Here is a 22,784-nt window from a genome sequence, read left to right as displayed (position 1 = left end):
CCCGCATCGAACCTACATATATTCGTCCCCATCCGTTCGCCGTACAAAACCCTAGACACTTCACTCCACTCACATCCGGCATCTAAGCTCACCTTCTCGATCTTTGGCCTTCTCCCACAAAGAGGGTAGCGGATCTGACTCCGACCAGTCCGGATCCGTCGACTAGGCTGTCACCCCCTGCGGGTTGGATGAGGCAATGGCGGTCCGCATTGCACGCCACCGCTGCCGTGAAGATAGCGTTGGGCCAACAGTAGGATATGTCAGTCGCGACTCCGTCGCGCCAGCTCAATGGGCGCTCCGGTCCTTCAGGACTTGATCATCGCGGTCCCCGCGGCCAAAAAATCTCTCCTTCCCTATCACCGGTTAGGTGGACTATGAGTCCTACCGAAACGAATTGCCCCGTCATGGCAATGAGAGGATCATGGTCGTCGAGGCTCGCATCGCGAAGGAAATGGTGGCGGTGGAGGTGATTGATGTGGCGTCTCGGACGGTCACAAAGGAGGAAGCCATCTGCACCTGCATTTTGAGAAAACGGCAGCGAAGGAACAACCCTCACCCAAGAGCAGAATCTGGTGGTCCGTGAAATAACCGGACTGCCACCAAAGGTGGAGAAGGAGGTCAGCGATGGTGAGGACAACTCCGGCGATGAGCAGATCCAACTCGATCTATACTACCTCTTCGACCAGTACTTTGATACTTGTGATCTGCGTTGGGTTTTTCATGAAGAGGAATGGGTTATCGCGGCACAATGCAGGGAAGTATTTCCCTCGATTAAGAAACCAAGGTTTATCAAACCAATAGGAATGTCAATCCTCAATCGTCTTCAATGACTGCACACAAAAGGACAAACAACTTGACCCAACGCGGGAAAGAGGGCTCTCAATCCCCTTGGTCTCGTTATTTGCAAGCGGATAAGGTGTGTAGATAATTGTAGATAGTTGTGACTTACAAAATAAAATAAAATAACAAATAATAACAATGGGTAAATTATAAGTTTTTTGAATATATAAGTGAATAGACCCGAGGGACATAGTGTTTTCTAGTGGCATCTCTCATGACAGCAACATATGGTGGATAAAGAAATTACTTTGCACAAATGATAGAACATCAGATAGTTATGTGATTTTCACAGCAATGATCATGTGTATATAGGCATCACGTCCATAAGCAAATAGACCGACTCCTACCTGCACCTACTACTATTACTCCATCCATCGACCGATGTCCAGCATGCCTCTAGAGCATTAAGTAAACAGAGTAATGCTTGGGGAACGATGACATTTCACCATTTCAAATTTTCCCAATTGCTTAGAAAAGTATTCTAGATGAACTGACATAGATGCATCTTCAGCAGGTTCAAGCAAGTTGTTCCTAAGTTTTTCAGGACCACTCATGTCTGTTTTTTGAGTATTATATCTCACCTCCTTAATAAACTATTCATGATTTGAGTTAACCATCATCTGAGGGTATTCGACAACGGAATCTCAAGCCCAGTTTTGGCTCGGGATGAGTCGCCAAGTTCTGAAGGCAATTCGGTGGTCGACCACTACAGTTCATCATCATCTTCAAAGTGGATGACGTTTGCAGTTGTCAATCGACAATGGTGGTTTATCCAATCGACGAATTATATCCAGAAAACAGAACAGAGTGTAAGATTTGTTATACCTCGTTGGGAGGTGGCCACATCTGCAATATCCACATCCATGTGATCCTCTTCATCTCCCGGAGGTGACGTCACCGAGGTAGCAGCTCTGACAAGAAAATTCCACTCGTTCATCAAAGATATTAAATTCCACAACAACGAAAGAAAGGAAATAAACACTCACGCTAAAGCAACTCGCACAATTATCCTCATTCGGGGCAAAGCTTTCCGAGGTTTGGGAGCGTCGGGTTTGGGTTGTTTCGTAGCCTTCTCTGTCGACTCGGTTGTTGCGGCCCGGTCACGCTTCGTGTTCCTGGTGCTTGATGCCATGGTCTTGCTTGGGACAGCCGCCAGGTCTTGGCGTTGCCTGGATCGAGAATCATTACAAGGGCAAGACTGAATCTCTTCTTCGCTCTCCTCCGAGCCGCCTTCACTGTCTTCGTTGTCCTCAGCATCATCACTGTCCACGCTGTCGCCTGCACTCTCTTCACCGATGTCAAGTTGCCCTCCTTTCAGCACGGGCGAATACATATTTGTCAACTCCTACAAGATACAAGAAGCAAAGTCAGACGAGTGGAGGATCAATCACTCGACGAAGGTATGAAAATATTCGGCAAGGACATAACTCACCACGTTCGGAGGCATGATTCTCAGTAGAGAAGGGCAAGACCCGTTTGGCTCCCAAAGGGTTGTCACAGGCTCCAGTGATGCTTCTGAGCCACTGTGCCATGGTCTCTTCAGATACCTCCTCTGGCTGTGACCGAGTGGAGTCCTTGGGGCCCGAATAATGCCACATGGCGTGGTCTCTTGCTTGGAGAGGCTGCATTCGCCGACTGAGAAATGTCTCAAGTAGGTCCATCACAGTCCGCCCGTCACAGATCATATTGACTAAAGCATTAATCAGAATTCCTACATGGATCTTCTCCTCCTGTGACACAGTTAGCGTACTGGGAGCAGTAGGTCACTCCAAAGTAAATGGGGGAAGGCCAGTCGACATATTTGGAGCCGCAATGTCTTTGCAATAAAACCAAGTTGACTGCTAGCCTCGGACAGATTCGGGAAGAATCATTTGCGGAAATGCACTCTTACTCCTCTTCTGGAGCTCCAGGCCACCACACAGTTGGATGACATGGGTTCTACTATCACTAGGATTAGCTTTCTTTACCGACTGAGAACGTATGGAGAAGATATGTTTGAAAAGTCCCTAATGCAAGGAACAAACCAAATAGCATTCGCACAACATTATGAATGTGAAAAGGTATGCAATAGTATTTGGAGGAAAGTTGTGGAGTTCAGCACCGAAGAAGTTTAAGAATCCACAGATGAATGTGTGAGGAGGCAAAGAAAAACCTCGCTCAACGTGGGTGAGGAGGAGAACTCTCTCACCTTCGCGCGGCTCTGGCTCGACTTCTCCCCCCGGTAACCTCCATGAACCGACTATCATCCCGTCGTTCACAAGATTCAGGATGTCCACCTCCTTGACGGTCAACGGGAGAAAATCCCCCTGGATCCACCCCGGCGGCGCCGCAGATCGGGCGCCCGATGGCTTCTTGGGATTAGCTCCTTTCTTGGCCTGCTCGAGCTTCCCTGTCTTCCCTTTCGTCACCTCAACGGCGGTGGTGGAGACGGACCTAAGCGACGCTCGTGAGACAGAGGTGGTGGAGAAAAAGAGGGGATTGAGGAGGAACACTACTCCAAACCCTAGTGTCGTCCCGTCTTATAGCAGCCGAGTGAGTCGCTGACCTATGGGCCCGCCCGATCTCTGTCTATCCCGGTAACAGAGGAAGCGCAATACGTGGCGATTTAGGCGGCGCGATAATCGAGGCATCGTTCTCCCACTTTTCCTGGTCGTTGCGTCATCACCGCACGGCACGCGCGTGCCAAATTTTCGAATGCCGTGAAATCCGGGCCTGACGAAGCGACCCGTCGCGTCAAGAGACCTTGTTGATCACTCGGGCCAGTTTTCACGTTCAAGTTCACTCGGGTGCATTTCAAGACAGAATCGATCACGGTGAACGACAAAGGCTTCAATCGACGCACAGTTCTGCTAAGCCCTGAAGTGCATTCGGAGTTTGCGTGTTTTATCAGAATCTGCATCAACCCCTTTCTGACTCGAAGCCCGACCCATTCGAGGGCTAGTGATGGGATATGTACCTAGGATAGGGTCATAGGCCTGATCTACATGTCACTCGGTAGAACATCCACTCGGAGACTTTCTCCTTTCACTCGACGAAAGCCTTTCACTCGGAAGAACTAGAAGCCAGTCTACCGCGGAAGATCAGAAGCCACTTCAGGGAGGCCAACGAGCGGGCACTCGATATATAGAGTTTGGGTGCAATTGATATCTTTGGAACATTAATATATTGTTTTTTAGGAAAGATATAAGATTATTGCAGGCAGCGCAGGGCATGGGACTGTAAGTTTTGACATACAAGAGAAAAAATGGGCGTCAACTTATCCTGTCCGGCGCGAGTCACCGTTTACACCGGGCGTTTCTTTCCACGTATAGCAAGGCGAGGCGGGGCCGGGGGTGGCACCCAGTTGAGAGCTAGCTCGCCGGCCCCCGCTCCGCGCCTATATATACGGCAATTCATTGGCCTCTCCTATTCCCTCTCCTGACCACACCACCACCACTTCTCCTTCCTTCCACCACCGGAGGAGCAAAGCTGCAAGGGGGGAGAGGGAACCGCAAACAATTATCTCTCTCTATCACTCCCGCACCGCATAACCCACACACGCACAACGTACATACAGATCACTCTTGTACACAGAGAGAGAGAGAGAGAAAGAGAGAGGCCAGGACCGAGGCCGAGGAGGAGATCGACGCGGAGGGAGGCGGCGGCAAGGGAGAGGCGCGGAGCCATGGAAGTCGACGGCGGCCGCCAGGCCTACCTCCCGCGCAGCGAGGGCGACGTCGACGACGACGGCAGGGAGAGGAGGACAGGTATATACGCACGACCCATCCATCCATCCATCCACCATTCCTGCTCAGCAATTCGCCTCTCCGTACGTAGATCGATCGATCCGTTCTCCGGCCGTCCGGCCGGCGGACGGATGGTGGTTGGGTTTCTTACATCATTCCTAAATCGAACGAATGAAGGAAAGGAAAGGAAGGGGAAACCGAGGCCGTCACGCGCGCGCTTCGTGAACCGGGGACGGAGAGCAAGCGCGTCGAGAGAGGCCACGTAGAGCTAGACGGCGTATACGCCATTAATGCCCTACCCGAATTCCCACGGAATTAACTCCCGACGTATACGTACAATTGCATGCGCATGGATCCTAGTAGTGCCATCGCCGGCCGCCCGTGGCGCATAGGCCAACGTTGTTTGGATCGATGCTTGCCGCCGAAGCTCCCTGCATCTCTCTCACGGCGGGCTATCAAAAATAAATTGATTGCTTTCCAGTTTCCACCGCGGGCTGCTTGCCAGAGGGCGTATGCACGCGGCCGTTTTTGTAAACCATTAATTACCGCCCTGGAATCTCCGCGGCCGTTTTTGTAAACCTAGTAGTACTACTACAGCTACCAGGGTTCCCATTTATGGCTATTCGATCGGCATGCAGATTCCAGCCGGATTCATCTGGTATCCAGTTTCCAATCTTTGAGTTATTATAGCGCTGGGTTGGCAATCCATCGGTTGGCCCTTGCTGCCTTGCAGACGTTACAGTAAATCCGTGTTTCCTTTTTTTGCGCGTCTAACTAGTTTCTATATTTGTTTTGCGGAGCGAGTTAATGATTTCATGCTTTATATCCGTGAACGATATATATAGAACCTTTGCATTCTGGGAACACAACAATTCATTCGTCCTAGTTTAAGTGGGCAAATGATTCATCATGCATATCCACAAATTCTAGGAACACCAAAAGTACAGAGCATACCACGTAGGTGCACGAGCGCACGCATTATAAACGCAGCGTTTGTCGAGTCGTGGAGTTTGAAGTTTGGTAGTCACATTATGTTTCGTCAACAGTCGTGGAGTTTGAAGTTTGGTAGTCACATTATGTTTCGTCAACAGATGTGATACGTAAAAAACAAATATAGGAGTAATACGTAAATATCTAACAGAAAATAAATAGTAATGTATTTTTCTGACGGACTGGTATTTCAATCCTACTCCCTCCGTTCCATACTATAGCAGCGTTTTTGACATTACACCAGTGTCAAAAACGTTCCTATGTTATGGAACGAAGGAAGTAGTGTAGAAAACGGACGCATATTAGTTTGGGTCGTTCACCTATGGACCAGCTTGTTCACGGGCCTACATGTCAGCCACTGCAACTCAAACCGACTTACGTTGGACAATCCACAGCCATAGAAAGCCCCATTCATTCGCTATTGCCGAACATTCTTTAGAGCAGTGTCAAGTGCTTCCAAAAACTCAAACCAATAGGATAAGGTGGGCCATAAAGCTATTCAATGACTATTATTCGAGCTAAACATGGAATCTTTTGTATGTTTGTTGCGCCAATCAACCTTTGGTTTTGGTTCCATGTTGAGTTAAATGCTTCGATCAAAATGGATTATACTACAATGAACTTTTTTTCGAACATATTCCTGGATACTGAGCATTAGTTTTTTTTCAAACATATAGAAAGGGTAAAATTAATTTCAGAAGTATCATAAATTACAAACAAGTTCAGACACTCTTCGTATTAGAGTCTTGGTCTTAAACCTCGTTATCTTTTTCTTTCTTTTTTTGAAACGGAGGCAAAAGATTTGCCTCATGCATTAATCAAGAATAGAGTAGCACAGAACAGCGATTACATGGCCACACATGGTTTTGTGTGTGGTGAGCAGTGTGGAGGTTTTGGGAGGCTTTGGCTTTCAGGAAGACAAGTTGATTCGAGATATTTCGTCACTAGCTAGCACGGTGGTAGTATCTTTCCCCTACCAAGGTAGCACCCCAGCAGCGGTCCAACCAGTTGGGGTTCCCTCCATAAAACCGGCACCTCTTCCTAGACGCGCCCCGATGAGATCGATGTGCACAGGTCAAAGAGGCCACCGAGAAAAGAACGGCTGCCATGGCAGCAGTGGCGTAGGCCACCGAGGTAGAACGCCCCTTGAATTGAATGAATGTTGCCAAATCCAGCGTCGGCGCCATGCGTCCGATATTTTCCTGATGGTTTCCCGTAGCTTTCTTTCCCTGTAGATGCTAGCGCCACCGAGCGAGAATATGTTGCCAACTCTGCTTTCTGCATGGCCATCGCCGAAAGCTCCTTATCTCCTTACCTTGGTTCACTAGCATCGGTTTGCTGTACGCGTCAACGGCAGCGACATTTTCGTCTGCATATGCATGGGTCCATGGTTTGACGGATTTCGCAGCTCATTATTGTTGCATGTTTTGTGTTGTGCACCACCAGGGACGGTATGGACGGCGGCGGCGCACATCATAACGGCGGTGATCGGGTCCGGCGTGCTGTCGCTGGCCTGGGCCATGGCGCAGCTGGGGTGGGTGGCCGGGCCGCTCTCCCTGGTGCTCTTCGCCATCATCACCTTCTACACCTGCGGCCTCCTTGCCGACTGCTACCGCGTCGGCGACCCCGTCTCCGGCAAGCGCAACTACACCTACACTGAGGCCGTCCAGTCCTACCTCGGTACGTACTCGGTGCTCATCACATTGCAAGCTTTTTCCGCCTGAAAAATGAGAACGTTGCAAGCTGAAGATGATGGTGTGTGTGTGTGTCTTGTATGCAGGCGGATGGCACGTCTGGTTCTGCGGATTCTGCCAGTACGTCAACATGTTCGGCACCGGCATTGGCTACACCATCACCGCCTCTATCAGCGCCGCGTAAGCTCCGTCGAATTTTCATTCCACAACCTGGACATATGCACGGTCGATCGATCATAGTAGTAGCAGTAACAACGTGTGACTGAGTGTTTTTGCATGCATGCAGCGCTATCAAAAAGTCCAACTGCTATCACCGGCACGGGCACAAGGCGGACTGCAGCCAGTACCTGAGCACCTACATCATCGCCTTCGGGGTGGTGCAGGTCATCTTCTGCCAGGTGCCCAACTTCCACAAGCTCTCGTGGATCTCCATCGTCGCCGCCATCATGTCCTTCTCCTACGCCACCATCGCCGTCGGCCTCTCGCTGACGCAGACCATCACGTCGCCCACGGGGAGGACGTCACTAACCGGCACGGAGGTCGGGGTGGACGTCGACTCCTCGCAGAAGGTCTGGATGACGTTCCAGGCCCTCGGCAACGTCGCCTTCGCCTACTCCTACTCCATCATCCTCATCGAGATCCAGGTACGTACATATATATATATAACTCGAGTCTCTCGAGCAGAGCAGGTGATGATGAATTGAGAGTGATGACTAATTAAGTTGCTGGCGAACAAACGATGATGTGCGCGCAGGACACGCTGCGGTCACCTCCCGGCGAGAACAAGACGATGCGGAAGGCGACGCTGATGGGCATCTCGACGACGACGGCCTTCTACATGCTGTGCGGCTGCCTGGGCTACTCGGCGTTCGGCAACGACGCCAGCGGCAACATCCTGACGGGGTTCGGCTTCTACGAGCCCTACTGGCTGGTGGACTTCGCCAACGTGTGCATCGTGGTCCACCTGGTGGGCGGGTTCCAGGTGTTCTGCCAGCCGCTGTTCGCGGCGGTGGAGGGCGGAGCGGCGCGGAGGTACCCGGCGCTGGGCCGGGAGCACGCGATGGTGTTCCGGCTGGTGTGGCGGACGGCGTTCGTGGCGCTCATCACGCTGCTGGCCATGCTGATGCCCTTCTTCAACAGCATCCTGGGGTTCCTGGGCAGCATCGCCTTCTGGCCGCTCACCGTCTTCTTCCCCGTGGAGATGTACATCCGGCAGCGGCAGATCCCGCGGTTCGGCACCAAGTGGATGGCGCTGCAGAGCCTCAGCTTCGTCTGCTTCCTCGTCACCGTCGCCGCCTGCGCCGCGTCCATCCAGGGCGTCCATGACTCGCTCAAGACCTACACGCCGTTCAAGACCAAGTCGTGAGCGACGGAGCTAATAGCGGAAAGAGATGCATGCTCCTGTCTGTCTGTCGCTGTCCCGTACTGTGTTGGTCTCTTTCTCGCCTTGTTGTAGTTCAGGATTGAATGGGGAATAACTTCAGCCGTGTGGTATCTATCTGCCTGCTCTTTTTCCGCCTTTGAGTGAATGATGCAGCAGCGCTATCTCACCGGCATGCGATGAGATGGATTAGAGTAAGGAGCGGTTCGATCGTAGACAGTAGGATGCAGTTCGATCGTGGTGGTAATGGTAGTGGATATGGTGCTCCGTGGAGAGATTTCAGACTGTTTACAGTGGGTTTATTGTAGTACTGTTATTGCTGGTAAAGGTCACTTTGTGGTAGAATTGTGTTGCGATGAACAATGATAGTGACTGGTATGCAAATCTGTACCTGTCTCATATGAGCAGAAACAAAATGGGTGGATCCTATTTGGCGCTTCAGCGCCCGTTTGCAAACGGGCGCCTCAAGTTCCTCTGCGCTGGGCCGGTCCAACTCTCCTTCTGTTATGTTTTCTTAAAACGCAAAAAACTATGCACATCCAGTGAATCAAACCAGTGACCTCCCCCTCCGAGCGAGGGACGCTGCACTAACCATACCTTTTTTTAACATAATACAGACGCAAGCGTTTATATACACGCGCATACATTCATCCTTAAGAACACACACTCGCACCATACCCTTATGAGCACATTCGAGAGACCAAGCCGGCATGTCATCTTAAGATTTACGAAGTCACCGTAGGCGTCTCGGCGTCAACGAGAACGTCTCCTCTCATTGAAAACGTATCACCGAAAATCCTGGAATAAATCCAGAAATAATGCAAGCACCGGGATTTAAAATCTGATGGGCAAGGGATACCATGATCTCCGATCACAGGTTGGTTTGCCAGCAGCACTAACCACACGCCCACTAAGCCTGACCTGATACGATGTAGCTTTTTTCGTATTTTCTTCTGTCTTCTTTATTCTTTCCTTTTTCCCGTTTTTGCATTTTTCTTTTTCGTTTTTTTCTCCTTCCTTATTCGATGAAAAGAATTCAATTTTGTGAATTTATTTTTTAAATCGATGAACTTTTCTTATGAACTTGATTTTCAAATTGATGAACCTTTTTTATGAACATTTTAAAAAAATGATGACCTTTTCTTGAAAATCAATGATTTTTTTAATTTTTGATGATTTATTTCAAATTTTATTAAAAAAATCAAATTCTATTAACATTTTCCAAAATCAATGAACTTTTTCAAATTTGATAAACTTTTTTCTAATTCGATGAACTTTAAAAAAAATGATAATACTTTTCCAAATTCAATGAACTCTTAAAAAAATACATTTTTTCTAAAAAACAATGATCATCTTTTAAATTTGATTAGCTATTTTCCCGAAATGGGTGAACTTTTTTCAAAATCGATATGATTTTTCCCAATTTGTGAACTCTTTTTTATATATTGATGAACTTTTTCAAATCGATGACATTTTTTAAGATTCTTCGGTCTTATATATTTTTATGAATTCTTATCGAAATTTATGTTTTATTTTTAAAAAATAATGTATATTGGGTATATAATATACAGTATGTTATTTGCAGTGCTTAAATGTTTAAATAGTACAGTTTCCTGTTACTAGCAATAAGTTGTAGCCGATCTAGTGGTCACCATGCCAAGGGGGTCAGTCAACAGTTGCATATTTCAAATATGGCTTCTCACAGAATTTTGTTACGCTCAGCGGCGCATAAAGCGCCAAATTTTGTTACGCTACGCTCAGTGGCAATTACGCCTTGTAGTAGACAAAAACGTCTCCTCACACTGAACGCACATCGTTAGAAGTAGGAAAATATGAGACTTGAATTTTGGTGGGCAAGCAATATCATTGTCCTCCTAACATGGAATATATTTTTTGTATGTAGTAAATTGTTTGGAATGAGAGATGAACATTGTCTGAACATACAATTATTTATTTTGAAGTACAAGGAAAAAATCATATATAATTTCTTCTAAACTGCATATCTAACAGTATTTTCAGAAGTCGTTAACATATTTTTTGAGGATTAGTTTTGCAGAAATGCGCTAATGGCACATCGTTAGAAGTCTTGAAATAAATTTAGGAAAATGTGAGACTTGAATTTTGGTGGCCAAGGAATATCATTGTCCTCCTAACATGGAATATATTTTTTGTATGTATTAAATTGTTTGGAATGAGAGATGAACATTTTTTGAACATGCAATTATTTAATTTGAAGTAGAAGGAAAAAATCATATAGAATTTCTTCTAAACTGCATATCTAACACTATTTTCAGAAGTCATTAACATATTATTTTTAGGATTGGTTTTGTAGAAGTGCGCTAATGGACTACACTGTGGCAAGCCCACAATTGTTCCATGATGGTAACCTCAGAGCATCTGCAATAGTTGTCCTTTAGAGCACCAAAATATGATGTTGTAAAAAAAGTCGGCAGGACAAAGCGTCGTCTCCATTAACTGCCCTATAATAGGGCACCCAGATCAGGAAAAGCAATTTTTTTAATGAACGTTCAAACTACTTCGACTAAATTTCATACTTTGAAACAACTTTGACCTCATTCAAAGTTTTACGTGCAACATAGTTCAACTACAAACTGTTTTCAGGAGCAGTGCAATTGGCTGTACCCACATCATCTAATAACCAGGTAGGCGTTCACTTAACAGCAGCAACAATCTAGCACATGTGGATGTCGGTCCTGCACGATCCGTTTTGTATCCCACAACTTATGAAATTTGAGTGAATAAAGTCTTGGTTGAACCCTAGAAAAAAAGCAACAATCAAGCACAACACGCATGGGTACATCCATCATAATTGTTGGGTCCATCTAGCACAACACGCAAGGAGATTTGCAAGTGAACTTGGCTGCAACCGTGGATACTTGTTGCCGCTTCTATGATTGCTGCCATTAAACTTTCAAAATCAGAGGAAAATCAAGAACAAGTAACCACAGAGGAAAGTTGTTGATGTACTTATTATATGACAGTCGCCCAAGTGACGTATATTTACAGTACTTGGTGCTTTTTTCTAGGACTGCTCAAAGAAAAATTGCTCAGATTTTTATGATTTGGTTGGACACTGATTTTTTTGCGTCCAAGTTCCCTAAACCTCTGTTTTGACTGGTATATTGGGCGATCAGTTTTGAATCTAAAAAAAGGTTCGTAATTTCAAAAAATTGCAATGAATTTGAAAGACCCTTATTAAAAATAAAATACTCCAAATTTTAAAAACCATTTAGTATGAGTTTAAAAATGTTCAGTGTGTTCTGAATATCTGTTAACCATATATTAAGAAAATGTTCACTGTATATTAGAAAATTTATTTGGTTTATATTAAAAAAACTCAATGTATTTTACAGAAATATTCAGTGTCTATTCAAAACGTTTTAGTCATATATTAAAGATTTTTTCGCTGTATATAGAAAATTTGTTCACAGTTTATTACAAGAAAAAGGCAAAAGAAAAAAAACACAAAATAGAAAACTGAAACCGTGAATCAAAAAATCACAAAACAAAAAAATGTAGTGCCAGGGAACGGAGCAACCACACGTGGAACTGGGTTGGGGCCCACGCCGCTTTGTTCATGGAAACCGTGCCACCTGCTGGGCATAAACTAGGGTTGGCACATCACAAAGGCCTGAATCAGCTGTTTACCTAAACCCTATCACGATACATATTGTACAAAGTTTTAGTATATAGTGTGCGACAAAACATTGTAAACAGTTTTTGTATATACCAAAACAAAAATGTAACAAATACACACCAAAAATGTGTGCAATGTATAGACAGAAAATACTCAAATGATAAGTGTCACACGTGTGCCACGAAACAATTTCGCCCTGACATTTTCTATAACTAAAATTGTCATCCAAAAAGAAAAGAAAAACCCCTAAAAAACTAAAATTTGCCATCCAAACAGAAAGTTGTCATCCTCGCATCATTAAATTTGTCATAAAAACGTTCAGAGTTGCCACGTGTTCGTGCCACATGTGTGACACTTATCAAGATCCTAAAACTAATGTAAGATTTTTAAAAATATTAATCCTGTATTTCAAAATGTTAAACATGTATATAAAAAGTATTTCTGATGTATACAAAACATATTGAATGTATAAAAAACCAAGGAAAAACAAATAAACAAAAAAACCTAAATAAAACCAAAAAGGTAAAAAAAATCTAAACAAAGGTACAAGTCTATCCTCGACTCCCAGCCGGGTACATACTTGTCTGAGTTGCAAACCCATTCTCAACTCACAACCGAAGCATGTGTTTTTCTTTTTAATCCCAGTTGCAGGTCCATCGTTAACACGCTACTGGGAGTGTAGTTTGTCTCATCCCAGTGGCTAGTCGACTCTTAACTTACAACTCAGGTCGTAGTTTCGTAGTTGTTCCAGTTGTAAGACTACCCTTGACTTGCAACTGGGCTCATAGTTCTATGAGTTGCAAGCCCACACCGACTTATAATCGGAGCATGTATTTTTGTTTTTTCATTCCAGTTGCATGTCCATCATTGACACACAACTCCAACATGTAGTTTCTCTCATCCTAGTTGCAAGTCCATCCTTGACTCCCAACTCGGCTCGTAGTTGTCCCAGGTGCGAGTCCATCCTCGAATCGCAAATGAGCATGCAAATTTTTTTGTCGCCTAAATTTGCAAGTACACCCTCATCTTATAACTAGCACTGACAAGTTTTTGTTCTCCGCTCCTTTTTTGTTCTTGCAAGCCCGCCCTGTATTTGTAATCGGGCTTTTTTTGTTGCCTTAGTTACAAGCTCACCCTCATATTTGTGATTATGCATCTTTATAATTCTGTGCCACCGCTGGAAACCCACTACTCACTTGTAATTGGCTCCAATTTATTTATCGCAATTACAAGTTCACATCAACTTGCAACTTGAATGAGCGACCGATTTTTATCTTAGGTACAACTCCATCTTCAACATGCAAAATGTGAGTTCCGACCCTCGTAGTTACTAGTCCACCTTTTTTTGTTGCCTTAGTTACAAGCTCACCCTCATATTTCTGATTATGCATCTTTATAATTCTGCGCCACCGCTGGAAACCCACCACTCACTTGTAATTGGCTCCAATTTGTTTATCGCAATTACAAGTTCACATCAACTCCCAACTTTGAGTGAGTGACTGATTTTTATCTTACGTACAACTCCATCTTCAACATGCAAAATGTGAGTCCCGACCCTCGTAGTTACTAGTCCACTTTTTTTTGGTCATCTTGTATATATATATATATATACATATATATATACACACACACACACACACATCTTACCATCCAGGGGTAGTTACCCTACATATTCCATATACTATCATGCGGTACTATATATACTAATTTATCATTTTAGTTATGTTCATGTACTATATATAAAAAAAATAAATGAGTTACATGAAAAAATTACAAGTTAACCCATAGTTTTTATTATGTTTGAAAAATACTTATATATTTCTATGTAAAAAAGAGCATACATAAAATATGATACATACTACCTAAAAAATAGTATATATACTACCTAAACATTATTATATACTATATACCACGTATACATACTATTCGATTTGATATACTACATATAACATACAAACGCAAATGGTGATAACTACCACCGGTGATATGTGTGTGTGTGTATAAACCCTAAACTATATATATATATATAGGTTAATTCTGCAATCAAATACTTCCATAGAATGTGCATGACGTGGGTATTATGCAAAAGGTATAACATGCCAATCAAGCACCTTCCAAAGATGTGTTGTCCATTATGTACCTTCCAAAGATGTGGCTCTCCATGAAATGGTCCATCGTTGGAACAAATGCAACCATAATGATTTTCCATCATTTACCTTCCAAAGAATTTTGCATGGCGTATCCATTATGAAAATGGTATAACTAGCCGATTAAATAACTTCCAAAAAATGTGCATCTGATTAATGGTTCAGTATTTAAACAGTTTCATGCAAAAATGTTTTCCATACGTACTGCCATGTATGATATCGCAATTTAAAATATAATGATTTTTATGAGGACGAATTTATGTAGAACATAGCAATGATAGTTGTATGTTGTGTGCTTATTAGTCTGGGCCATGTGGGTATATACGTACAATTAGAAATAATTCTGAATTAAGGCTATCAAAGTAAGTCGGGTATGACGCAATTAGGAAAATTGTTGAATCCGAGTAGTAGTTTTACGTAAAACACAAGGACAAGCTTGTGCACCTTCCTTAGGTATGTAAAAATACGCATATAATGTCAAGGAATGGAGTAACACAACCACTGCTTAGTGTTATGCAAAAATAAAATGAGTGGGAAATCATACATATATTTGTGACACTAATATCATTAAGGACGAACCGTGCATGTTTCAATAAGATTAAGGAAAATTTGAAAAGAAACGAATACATTCGGACTGAAATATATCATCAAGTATATAAAGGAAGATCGCCACATGTGGAAGTGTTATGGCCAGGTAGGTGACACTTCTTGCAGACTTTATTAATTTTGAACCTTGTCAAATTCTCTGGGTTTTGGGGACACCCAGTTCTCTAGTGTCATTTCTCATTGCAGAAAGAACATGTATGTTTTGTACGTGAACCACCTTCAGCAGCAGACTTCATTCTTGTTGCCCTCGGACGTCCTCGCTTCTTGCGTCGATTAGGTGGAAGCACATCGTCATGCAGTTCAGCTTCCAAGATGTCCTCGTCTTCCATTGTATTGGCACATGCTACCTCTTGAGCTTGTGTTGGTTTTTCCCTTGAAGATGAAAGGGTGATGCAGCACAGTAGCAGTAAGTATTTCCCTCAGTTTGAGAACTCAAATAAGATTCATAGATAACTTGATCATAAATCCACAATTCATCGGATCTTGACAAACACACCGCAAAATAGGATTACATCGGATAGATCTCCATGAAGATCATGGAGAACTTTGTATTGAAGATCCAAGAGAGAAGAAGCCATCTAGCTACTAGCTATGGACCCGAAGGTCTATGGTGAACTACTCACGCATCATCGGAGAGGCAGTGGTGTTGATGAAGAAGCCCTCCGTGTCCGAATCCCCTTCCGGCAGGGCACCAGAACGTGCACCAGATGGGATCTTGCGGAGACAGAAGCTTGCGGCGGCGGAAAAGTATTTTCGTGGCTCTCTCTCGCAGTTTCAAATTTTTGGAGAATTTATAGGCGGAAGAAGTAGGGCAGGGGAGCCACATGGGGCCCACAAGCCTGCTAGGCCCCCCTAGGCCGGGCGTGGGTGGCTTGTGACCTCCTCCGAGGTCCCCTCCCTTGGTTCTCAAGTTTCCTGCGTGTCTTTTGTTATAGAAAAAATCATTCCGCAGGTTTTATTCCATTTGGACTCCGTTTAATATTCTCCTCTGAAAAAGGTCAAAAACACGGAAAAAATTGGAACTGGCACTTGGCACTGAGTTAATAGGTTAGTCCCAAAAAAAAGATATAAAATAGCATATCCATGCATACAAAACATCCAAAGTTTGACAAGATAATAGCATGGAACCATAAAAAATTATAGATACGTTGGAGACGTATCAAGCATCCCCAAGCTTAACTCCTGCTCGTCCTCGAGTAGGGAAGTGATAAAGACTGAATTTTTGATGTGGAATGCTACCTAACATATTTGTCCTTTGTAACTTCTTTCTTGTGGCATGAATGTTCAGATCCGTAAGATTCAAAACAATAGTTTACAATTGACATGAAAAAATAATACTTCAAGCAAACTAGCATAGTGATCATGAACTTTTGAAATAACAAGGCCAAAGAAAGTTATCCCTACAAAATCATATAGTCTGGCCATGCTCCATCATCCCCACACAACGAATTTAAATCATGCACAACCCCGGTATTGGCCAAGTAATTGTTTTCGCACTCTTACTTTCTCAAACATTTTCAACTCTCACGCAATACATGAGCGTGAGCCATGGATATAGCACTATAGGTGTAATAGAGTGTGGTGGAGGTTGTGAGGAAAAAAGCAGGAGATGGTCACATTGACTTGGCGTATTAATGAGCTATGGAGATGCCCATCAATAGATATCAATTTAAATGAGTAGGGATTACCATTCAATGGATGCACGAGAGCTATAAGTGTGTGAAAACTCAAAAGGAAAACTAGTGTGTGTGCACCCAACTTGCTTGCTCACGAAGACCTAGGGCAATTTTGAGGAAGCCCATCATTGGAATATACAAGCCAAGTTATATAATGAAGATTCCCACTAGTATATGGAAGTGTCAAAACAAGAGACTCTCCATCATGAAGAACATGGTGCTATTTTGAAGCACAAGTGTGGAAAAAGATAGTAGCACTGTCCCTTCTCTCTTTTTCTCTCTCTTTTTTTTGGGCTCTTTGGCCTCTTTTTTCATTTTTTGGTGGGCAACTTTGGCCTTTTTTTTATTTCCTCACATGGGATAATGCTCTAATAATGATGATCATCACACTTTTATTTACTTACAACTCAATACTTAGAGCAATGATGACTATATAGGAAATGCCTCCGGCAATGTACCGGGATGTGCAACGATCTAGCTTAGCGTATGACGTTGAAACATCTCGCTAGCTATCTTACGATCATGCAATGGCAATATGAAAGTGACGGCACAAGTCATGAGACAGAACGGTGGGACTTTCATGGCAATATATCTCGGAATGGCTATGAAAATGCCATAATAGGTAGGTATGGTGGTTGTTTTGAGGAAGGTATATGGTGGGTTTGTGCACCGGCGAAAGTTGCGCAGCACTAGAGAGGCTAGCAATGGTGGAGGTGAAAGTGCATCTATACCATGGACTCACATTAGTCATGAAGAACTCATATACTTATTGTGAAAGTTTTATTAGTAAACGAAACAAAGTGCTAAACGCATACTCCTAGGGGAAGGGTTGGTAGGTGTTAACCATCGCGCAATCCCAACCGTCACACAAAGGATGACAATCAATAAATCAATTATGCTCCGACTTCCTAACATAGCGGTTCACCATACGTGCATGCTACGAGAATCACTAACTTCAACACAAGTATTTCTAGATTCACAACACCCTACTAACAATAACTCTAATATCACCAAATCCATGTCTCAAAACTTAATTGTTAGGAATCAAACTTCTCTTACTAATCAATGCACTTGAATATGGAAGTTTTTATTATATCCTCTTTGGATGCCTATCATCTTTAGGACTACTTTCATAGCACACGCCAATTACCAAGTTACTGAGAGAGCACTCTCAAAAAGATATAAGTGAAGATCAAGAGTTTTTATTTATTCCAAATATGACATCGCCGTGCTCTAAAAATATCTAAGTGAAGCACTTGAGCAAAGTTATCTAGCTCAAAAGATATAAGTGAAGCACATGCGAGCTAAATTGCCTAACTCAAAAGATATAAGTGAAGCTCATTGAGTATTCTAGCAAATTCACGATGAGTGCATGTCTCTCTCAAAAAGGTGTGCAGCAAGGATGATTGTGACACAACAAAAAAGAAAAGACTCCTATAATACACGATGCTCCAAGCAAAACACATATCATGTGGTGAATAAAAATATAGCTCCAAGTAATGTTACCGGTGGATTGAAGACGAAAGAGGGGATGCCTTCTCGGGGCATCCCCAAGCTTAGGCTTTTTGGTGTCCTTGAATTTGGCTTGGTATGCCTTGGGCATCCCCCAGCTTAAGCTCCTTCCGCTCTTTATCCCATTGTTCATGAGAACATCACCCAAAACTTGAAAACTTCACAACACAAAACAGAAACTCGTGATATCATTAGCACAAGAAAACAAACCACCACCTCTTTAGGTACTGTAGAAAACTTGATTTGTATTTATATTGGTGTTATATTATTGTATTCTCACTTTTCCATAGCTACTACCCCCTCATACTATCCATAGTTTCATCAAAATAAGCAATCAACAGAACAAAAACAAAATCCGTCAAAAACAGACCAGTCTGTAGCAATCTGTATACTTCGTATACTTCTGGTATCTCAAAAATTCTGAATAATTACGACAATTAGGGCAATTGGCATATCAACCAGCAGCAAAAAGAATCAACTCAAAATCTCTTTCTGGATAGGAATGAAAAATAATTTCGTGAGCGCAAAGTTTCTGTCTTTTTTAGCAAGATCAAACAACCATCACCAAAACTAGTCATAAAGGTTATACTTGGCACAAACACAAAAAGAAACACAAAAACACAATCATAACAGAATTGTGATGGTGCGGACACAACAAAACAGAAAGCAAAAAAGCAAAGATAAATTCATTGGGTTGCCTCCCAACAAGCGCTATTGTTTAACGTCCTTAGCTAGGCATAAGGCGATAGAATGAAGTATCGTCGTCTTTGGTGCTCAAACCATAAGTAGCCCTCATCATGGATTCATAAGGCAATCTTATTTTCTTTCTAGGAAAATGTTCCATGCCCTTCTTTAATGGAAATTGAAATCTACTATTCCCTTCCTTCATATCGATGACAACACCAATAGTCCTTAGGAAAGGTCTACCAAGAATGATAGGACATGTCGGATTGCAATCAATATCAAGCACAATGAAATCTATGGGTACATAGTTCCTATTTGAAATAATAAGAACATCATTGACCCTTCCCATAGGTTTCTTAACAGTAGAATCCGCAAGATGCAAATTAAGAGAGCACTCATCAATCTCATTGAAGCCTAGAACATCACATAAAGACTTTGGAATAGCGGAAACAGTAGCACCCAAATCACACAAAGCAATGCATTCATAGTTTTTGATCTTGATTTTGATAGTAGGTTCCCACTCATCATGAAGTTTTCTAGGAATAGAAACTTCCAACTCAAGTTTCAATTCAAGAGATTTCATCATAGCATCGACGATCAGGTCCGTCTCCAGAAATTCGAGGCCCCGGTGCGAAAAGCAAAATGGGGCCCTAATATTTAAAAAAAACATAATATAACACTAGCATGATCACCTAATTATGTAATTAAAATTTATGTTATTTCATACAATACGTAGAAAATTCTCAAGTATCAATATGGAATACTTAAACCAATAAACTAACCTCATGCTCTATTGAAAAGTGTCATCCGTCTTGTGTTCCTTGAAATGAAATCTTCAATTATATCTTCATAGTTAATCTTCTCCAAGACATCATTTTCAAGTGCTATTGTCGCCAAACCATTGAGCCTTTCTTGTGTCATAGTAGAACGCAAGTAGGATTTCAACAACTTGAGTTTAGAGAAGCTCCTTTCCGCAGTTGCAACAATTACAGGAATGGTTAACAAAATCCTATACGCAATAATAGCATTACGATAGAAGGGACGCTTCATCAGAATCTCAAGAATATCAACAGGCCCCATGGAGTTCTTAACTAAATCCTAGATGAAAATTAACTCGTGAAACAATTCAGCTCCATCAATGTCTTTGTGTTCTCCACTCTTAAGTACATCCTCAAGATTAACACAAGCAGCAAGCAAACTCTTATCATCCAAAGATCGCAGCCTATCTGAAGTAAATAAGAAACCAAAAGTTTTTTCATACCCCTGGTATTTCTCAAACCTCCCGGTAAGTGAAACTATAGCTTGATCAACCACTTGCAGAAAATAATTGACCCTAAATGACTCCTGTGCAGATTGTGAAACAATAGATCCATCATATTTGCCCTCATCAAATTGTCGTTTTCTTTTGATTTTACGCTTGGTGCGGAACTCTGGATGAATATCCATCTCAAGTGCAATTTCTTTTGCAGCTTCCAATGCTTTTGAAAAGCCATTTTCTCTATACTTACTGAAAAAGGAAAGTAGACCTTGTATAGACTCAATTGCAATATCAATGAGCATTTCCTTTGATTGTAGTTGCTTGCTGATCAAATTAACAGCGGATAATATATCATACCAGATAATTATAGACACTACAAATTCAAAACCACCAAGTTCATTTTCTGCCAATGATTGAGCTTCACTACTTGTCAATGGATCCTTATCAGTTTCAGCCACTTGTAGTAAAGCCTCCCTTATTTCTGGCATTCGAATACGTATAGCCTTAACACTCTCAATATGACTCTCCCAAAGAGTAGATGACAATGACTTGACAGTCAACTTCTTTAAGTTATCTTTGAGAATTTGCCATCGTTTAGTAGAATTAGCAAATATTGTATATATGCGTTGTAAAACTCCAAAAAAGTCTGTAGCTTTACGGCAAGACTTTTCCATATCACATAGCGCAAGATTTAGACTATGACAACCACAAGCTGAATAAAATGCCCTTGGATTTTTTTCCAGAAATTTCTTTTGTACCCCCTTATTGCTTCCTTTCATTTTTGACCCATTGTCATAACCCTGTCCTCTTACATTGTCCAAATCAAGGCTAAGATTATTCAACTCCTCTTCCAGAACATTAAACAGACCTTGCCCACTGGTATCATTCACCTCCAATAAGCCTAAGAAAGATTCTTTGATGCAAACGGAAGCAGAAGATGTATCAACATACCTAATTATCAAAGACATCTGTTCTTGGTGGCTTGCATCCGGAGTACAATCCAGAATAACTGAGAAATATTTTTCTTCCTTTACCTTTTCAATAATTCTGGACCTGATGGCAGTAGCGAGCATATTTATCAACTCATTCTGGATAGAAGGGCCAAGGTAGTGATCAGAATCTTATCATTGGTGATGCGGTCAACATGCTCTTTAATAACTGGGTCAAATTCAACCAACATTTCAATCAGTCCTAGGAAATTCCCATTGCTCTCTTGGTACAACTTGCTATTGCTGCCACGAAATGCTATATTACGTTGTGTAAGAAATTTTACAATCAACAAAAGTCTAAGCAAAACTTTTCTCCAATGCTCCTTTTCTTTTTCAAGTTCTCGCCGAGCAACTTTATCAATTGTTTGATTCTTCTGCATCCTCAGACGAAAGTCATACCATGCAGTCATATTTGTTTTATGCTCTCTACTTGATTCATGCTCTTTAAGTCTAGCCCCAAGATGAATCCAATCACTTAAACCCTCATTTGCTAGATGTCCTCTCACATTTCCCCTTTTTAATAATTTGCAACAAAAACAAAATTCTTTATCAAGGTCGCTGCTCTATACAAGCCACTCTCTGTCAAACTTTTCTCCATTTGAAAGAATTCTACTAAATGATAATGCAGAAAACCTTCTAGAGAACTTGTCGTAAGGACCATACTCAATATCTTCTCTTTTCGGACCCTTTTGCAGCAAGATATCAATCTTTTTAGGATCAAGTCCATCCCAATTTCTAGAATCAAATATATCAGGTTGAACAAAATTATTCATGTCATCCAAAATATCAGATTGAACAGAATTATTCATGTCATCCAAAATATGAGGTTGAACAGAATTATTCATGACAACATTACCTTCACCAATTTCTGTAGCAGTAACCTCAACCTCTTCTGCATTATCACAATGATCAATATTAGCATCTGGAGTTTGATTTTCAGAATTAGTTTGGGGTCCTTTCACAACATATTTATCAAGAGCACCATACTGAGATTGAGCATCTTCTTCTATTTTCTGTTTCTTCTTGCACTTGAAGGCACCCGAATCATACTTTCTTCCAGAACTAGAATTCATGACTATTTCTGTAATTTCTTACCATTCAGGCAGTCTCTTGTCCTGCAAAATAGCCTACTCCTTGATGAGAGACTCGCTTCATGTGATCTGTACGCATATATGCAAGCAAAACAAAGCTTTAAGAAAGCTCAATATTCAGAGAGATTCAAAAAAAATATGGGCAAGTGATCTTTGGAAATCTCACCTAGAAGGGTGTCGTGAGCCAATTGTTCAGCAGTGGTGTCTCGATTCAGGTAATCAGGTTGAGGAACTTTGTGTACCTCCGCTGGTAGGTCACACACGAGCGACGACGGCGTCCTGCCGGCATCCGCTTCTGCTCGTCGCCTTGCCGCGGCCAGCAACCTGCAAAGCGATCTCGTCGTCTCCAGGATGAATATCCTGGTCGTCTCGATCGCTGCTGCCGTTTCAGTCCGAAGGAACGGGTCAGGGGTTGCGACTGGATGATATGTGCGTAGCGCAGGGCAGGGGCTCGGACTTCCGTTTGCTGCATGCATGGCCCAGGCGCGGCCTGCATCTGCTGGCTGGTATATTTATCTAGCCTAAAATTAATT

At 42.7% G+C, this 22,784-nt stretch overlaps 1 protein-coding gene and 1 pseudogene across 1 annotated transcript; one reads left to right on the top strand and one right to left on the bottom strand.

Moving 5' to 3' along the window:
* The first annotated feature begins 4,260 nt into the window (after positions 1-4,260).
* Positions 4,261-8,764, top strand: LOC123412894 (amino acid permease 1-like). Its single transcript, XM_045105853.1, has 5 exons — positions 4,261-4,586; positions 7,002-7,235; positions 7,336-7,429; positions 7,536-7,893; positions 8,004-8,764. The coding sequence occupies exons 1-5, from the start codon at positions 4,505-4,507 to the stop codon at positions 8,613-8,615; spliced, it is 1,380 nt and encodes a 459-aa protein (XP_044961788.1). The 5' UTR covers positions 4,261-4,504; the 3' UTR covers positions 8,616-8,764.
* An 11,247-nt stretch (positions 8,765-20,011) lies between these two features.
* LOC123409191 lies at positions 20,012-22,233 on the bottom strand (annotated as a pseudogene).
* Between the last annotated feature and the right edge of the window lie 551 nt (positions 22,234-22,784).

This window comes from Hordeum vulgare, chromosome 7H (genome assembly GCF_904849725.1).
Source record: "Hordeum vulgare subsp. vulgare chromosome 7H, MorexV3_pseudomolecules_assembly, whole genome shotgun sequence".
Lineage (NCBI taxonomy): Eukaryota > Viridiplantae > Streptophyta > Magnoliopsida > Poales > Poaceae > Hordeum > Hordeum vulgare.
This window is presented reverse-complemented; position numbering and strand designations above follow the sequence as displayed.

Bases quoted from the DNA above. Each gene is read 5' to 3' on its own strand.
- LOC123412894 (XM_045105853.1), top strand. From the start codon at position 4,505: ATGGAAGTCGACGGCGGCCGCCAGGCCTACCTCCCGCGCAGCGAGGGC. The intron at 7,236-7,335 runs GTACGTACTCGG...TCTTGTATGCAG, and splicing joins GGCCGTCCAGTCCTACCTCG to GCGGATGGCACGTCTGGTTC. The intron at 7,894-8,003 runs GTACGTACATAT...ATGTGCGCGCAG, and splicing joins TCATCCTCATCGAGATCCAG to GACACGCTGCGGTCACCTCC.